Below are 4577 nucleotides of genomic sequence, written 5' to 3'. Positions count from 1 at the left end.
CAAACTACAGGATTCGTCCGGACGCTGAAATTATTTTCAGAGTAATTTTAAGTTTATGCATTTCGTTGTATCCACATTATTTATTTTATTGTATCCACTATACCATTCATATGTACTTCAGTCATTTCAAATTCAATTTCAAATGTTGTAAAACCTTCACCAGCTTGATAATGAAAAATGTATTTTCGAAACGTCGCTATCTATTAAAATGTCATTCGGAAACCTGCTTTTCGATCTCCCGGCTCCAGCTAGAAATTTGGTTCGACTCATTGAAAAGACGAACAAGAAGATTGTAAATAAAAAGCATGCTCTGGTCTTTAATCAAACTTGCATAAAAGAGAAGCTTTTGCCGAACTACACCAATATATATATATATATATATATATATCATACGATATATATACATATAATATACGAGATATTATATTATAATATCCACGAGAATGGGGTCCACCTGAAGCCATAGAGCCCCGTCAAGAGCTGTAGGTGCAGAGGCCCTGCAGTAGCTGACAGGAGGGCGCTGCCCCCACAGCATCTCTACGCAGTCCAGGGCGCAGTTCACCACCTTCACCACAAGGGGGCGATGGACCAAGTCGTGGTGGTTCCAGAGGGACAGCGTAGTGTCCATGAGGGACGACAGATGGACACGGGCGTCGTGAGGGTCGTGCGTGAGCTTGGCGTGCACGACGAAGGGCAGTAGGCGCTTGCAAAGGGCGGCGTCCAGTCCACACACGGACTTGGTAGACGCGAGGACTGGACACCCGCAGTCGGAGGACAACAGCAAGACAAGTAGCCGTCTCAGCCACGTGTCCGCCGACTCGCCTGTCCGCCACTTGCCGTCGTGGCGGATGTCGGTGGACACCGCGGACGGGGGGGTCTCTGGGTCAGGTCGTCTGTTTATGAGGGGATAGGGATTAAAAGATGACTTCATTAAAGACCTGTTCATACGTCAAAATACAATAAACATTTCGTCAACAGGAGTCAGGAGAAAATATTCAATAGGAATTGAGAAATACGCATGTTTAGCAGCTAATTGACTTGATTAAGACCTGTAAAAGTGCAGTATACACATCATCAACAAGAGTCGGGAGGGTTTCGATGAAATGTTCAATATGGATTGAGATATATACATGTCTATTAGCTAATAAATGAATGTTTAGAAGCTATTAAAAACTCACTGTGAAGTTTGCAGCAGACACAGCCGACTTTTGAGCTGCCGGTGCAGCAGAGGCAGCACCTCCTGCACCTGCTGACTCTGCACGATCCTACAAAGGGCTTCACTGCTGGCACGACACACGGCCGGGTCCACGGTGTCAAGACGCTCCACCAGACACCCCAGCACTAGAACCACCCGTCCCTCCTTCACCCCCAGCAGGGGCTTGCTCCCTGCCTCCTGCCAGCGGACCCAAGGGAGGCCTAAGTCCTCGAGGGTGGAAGCTTCGGCTGAGTTCGGGGGTGGGACTTGAGGACAAGGGGACTCGAGGGAAGTCCTCGTCGCCTGGGGACGAATGAGACCGAGACAGGACCCTGCCGTCTGTTGCGCCTGGGGCGTAACGAGCGTGTCGTCCTGAGACGAGCACACGTTAAAGAGACGCAGGGTCAGGGTGGAGACAAGGTCCGGAGACAGCTCTGAGATCTGCTGCTCCGACGACGCTTGTAGCAGGCGCAGAAGATGTTCCAGGGCCCACTCATCCAGAGGCAGTGCTCTGAAGAAGGCGACTTCAGAGCACAGGTTCTCAGGGTGACGTCCTCGGCTCCTGACGAGGGAGTAGTGCTGGTCGTGCAGGACTTTGAGGGGAGCAGTGAGCTGGGAAGTCTCCAGGTTCGGGAACAGCGGCGGAAACTGCGATGTTGTTTCCACGATCATTTCGTGGTCGGTTAAGATGAACGTGAGTAACTCGCAGCAACACCGCCACCCTGGCCGTAGATCGTGACAAAATGCACGTAGTTTAGGTACGAGGTCCGTGACGGCTACACGTGCCGTAGCATGTAAGTGTTCGTAATTTAGGACCCCCGACAAAGTTTCCTTCAATATCTTCACTATTTGCTCCACGAACTCCAGACGCAGGGATGCCGCTCGCTCCAGGCACGAACTAAGCATCCGTACCACCATGGGGATGACAACGAATTCAACCTGAACGTGGACCGAGGTATCAAAATCAGGGTTTGTCAACGTTAATTAATAGTGCAAAGAAAATAAAAATATAACTCAGTACTCACTGCGGTGAGTGACAGAGAGCGCATTTTCTCATCGACGAAAACGTGAAGTTACGGACAGACGGACAGACAGACAGACGGACAGACAGACAGACAGACGGACGGACGGACGGACAGACGGACAGACAGACAGACAGACAGACAGACGGACAGACAGACAGACAGACGGACGGACGGACGGACATGACGAGCACAATAGCGTATTTTTTCCATAAATGAGAAAATGCGCTAAAAAATAAACGATCAGCAACATCAGGTCAATATTGAATCACGCAAGGTTAGTTGATGTCACAATAAAGGTATTACTAGGTCAACCGGTTACAGTCAGCTCAAGCACAATGTATTTGAACTGTAGTATGGATTAAAAAAAATGTCTATTGGAAATAGACTCCTGCGTTTGGTATTTTTTTTATCCGAGACGAGACGAGACGAGACAACAGGCTCTGTCCCGGTTCGCAATAAAAACCGGGACAATTTTCNAAAAAGGAAAGGATCGTCAACGTCAGGTTAATAGTGAATAACGCAAGATTAGTTGACGTCATAGTAAAGGTATTACTAGGTCAACCGGTTACAGTCAGCTCAAGCACAATGTATTTGAACCGTATTATGGATAAAATAAAATGTCTCATGAAAACCTTACGTTAGAATTTCCAAATGCAATCAAAAATCTGATCCGCAGGATCGAAGTAAGTAAAAATAAAATTGACAATAGCATTAATCTCTGGTTTATAGTAAGACTTTCATTACCTAATTACCAATGGATAATAGTACCGTACAAGCAATATAATTACACCACAATATATGTGGCCCAGTGGTTACAGTGCAGGGTTCCAAGATTGGATCACTGAGTTGCAGGTCTGACCGCAGCAAGCTGTAATAATTCTACGATGCCTAAAATCGTCGAGAGGCCAGATTTGGCCTATTGAACGATCACATCAACTTTACAAGTACTTGGACCTTCGGTAATCATTATGATTATCCTAAATTTAATTATTAAGAATAATTAAATTAAGACTGTCAATGAATAAGTTAAAAAATTAATAATTTGTATTTTAAACTATCAATGTTGTTTACCTTAGCAAAAGCAGCAGGTCGCGTCTGTAGGGCCTGCACGAGGGCAGGACAGAGGGCGGCGAGGGCGGCAAGGGCGCGTCTCATGGTCCTGGCTACCTTAGCAAAAGCAGCAGGTCGCGTCTGTAGGGCCTGCACGAGGGCAGGACAGAGGGCGGCGAGGGCAGCAAGGGCGCGTCTCATGGTCCTGGCAGCGTCAGCCGCCATGAGCTGACAGTGCAGCGTCAGCAGCACCTCGTGCAGGGCACCACCGTCCTTTGCTGACATCTCCAGCAGGTTGTGGTGCAGCTGTAGGGTGCTGCTCAAGTGGGTTAGTGAGTGGGCCACCACCGCTGGTGGTTGGTGGGGAGCAGCTATTGTGGGGACCACTTCTCCAGCACCCTGTGGCGGCGGGTGGCGGTGGGCGGCGGCGGAAGCGACGAAGGGCGTCACTTGGCCAGCACCCAAGGGCGCCGCCCAATGGCTCAGCGACAGCAGACGAATAATCAGGCGCGCCAGGCGCCCGCGCACGACGTTTGCCACGGCATCGTCGCCCACGGCAACTTGAAGGCGCTTGAACGCTGCGAGGTCCCGACGAAGTTGTGCTTCGTCAGCAGCTGGGACGTCGTGGCCAGTGACATGTGACGTGGCGTCGTGGGCAGTGACGTGTGACGTGGCGTCGTGGCCAGTGACGTGTGACGTGGCGTCGTGGCCAGGGACGTGTGACGTGGCGTCGTGGCCAGTGACGTGTTGAACTAGACATGGCGCGAACATGGCTAGCAGTTCCGGTAAATTCTCAGTTAATATATCTTTTTTACTGTACCCACTGACGTCAGCAAGCCAGTCGAGTGTAGGAGGGTGGCGGGTGAGAGAGTAATATAGGAGATGGTCAGGACACTTCGTCAGGAGGATGCTGACGTCAGTCTCGTCCAGCACTGTCAGCGGGAAGTCGCTCAGGGGCAGGCGGTCTCCAAACCAGCAGTCCAGCAACTCCTGCAGGTGTTGGAACAGCAACTCTCGTCGCGTTGTGTCCAACGCCACCGCAACTCTGAACGTATAAAATACAGAGATAAACAGCAGTGCTATAACTCCTGCAGGCGTTGGAACAGCAACTCCCGTCGCGTTGTGTCCAACGCTACCGCAACTCTGGACGTATAAAATAAAACGGGACGTATAAATAAAACGGAAGTATAAATAAAACGGGACGTATAAATAAAACGGGACGTATAAATAAAACGGACGTATAAATAAAACGGGACGTATAAATAAAACGGGACGTATAAATAAAACGGGACGTATAAATAAAACGG

The 4577-nt window shown here is 49.5% G+C and overlaps 1 protein-coding gene across 1 annotated transcript in view; it reads right to left on the bottom strand.

The window, feature by feature from the left end:
• Positions 1–452: 452 nt before the first annotated feature.
• LOC125178167 overlaps positions 453–4577 on the bottom strand; it is a gene marked incomplete at its 3' end in the record, with an annotated part of 6448 nt that continues 2323 nt past the window's right edge. Inside the window, 3 exon segments of the mRNA XM_047881302.1 lie at positions 453–893; positions 1179–2134; positions 3292–4315. Coding sequence (XP_047737258.1) covers positions 453–893; positions 1179–2134; positions 3292–4315 — 2421 coding nt within the window.

Source organism: Hyalella azteca, unplaced genomic scaffold (genome assembly GCF_000764305.2).
Source record: "Hyalella azteca isolate HAZT.00-mixed unplaced genomic scaffold, Hazt_2.0.2 contig7589, whole genome shotgun sequence".
NCBI lineage: Eukaryota > Metazoa > Arthropoda > Malacostraca > Amphipoda > Hyalellidae > Hyalella > Hyalella azteca.
The sequence above is the reverse complement of the archived record's forward strand: the minus strand, read 5'-3'. Positions and strand labels throughout refer to the sequence as shown.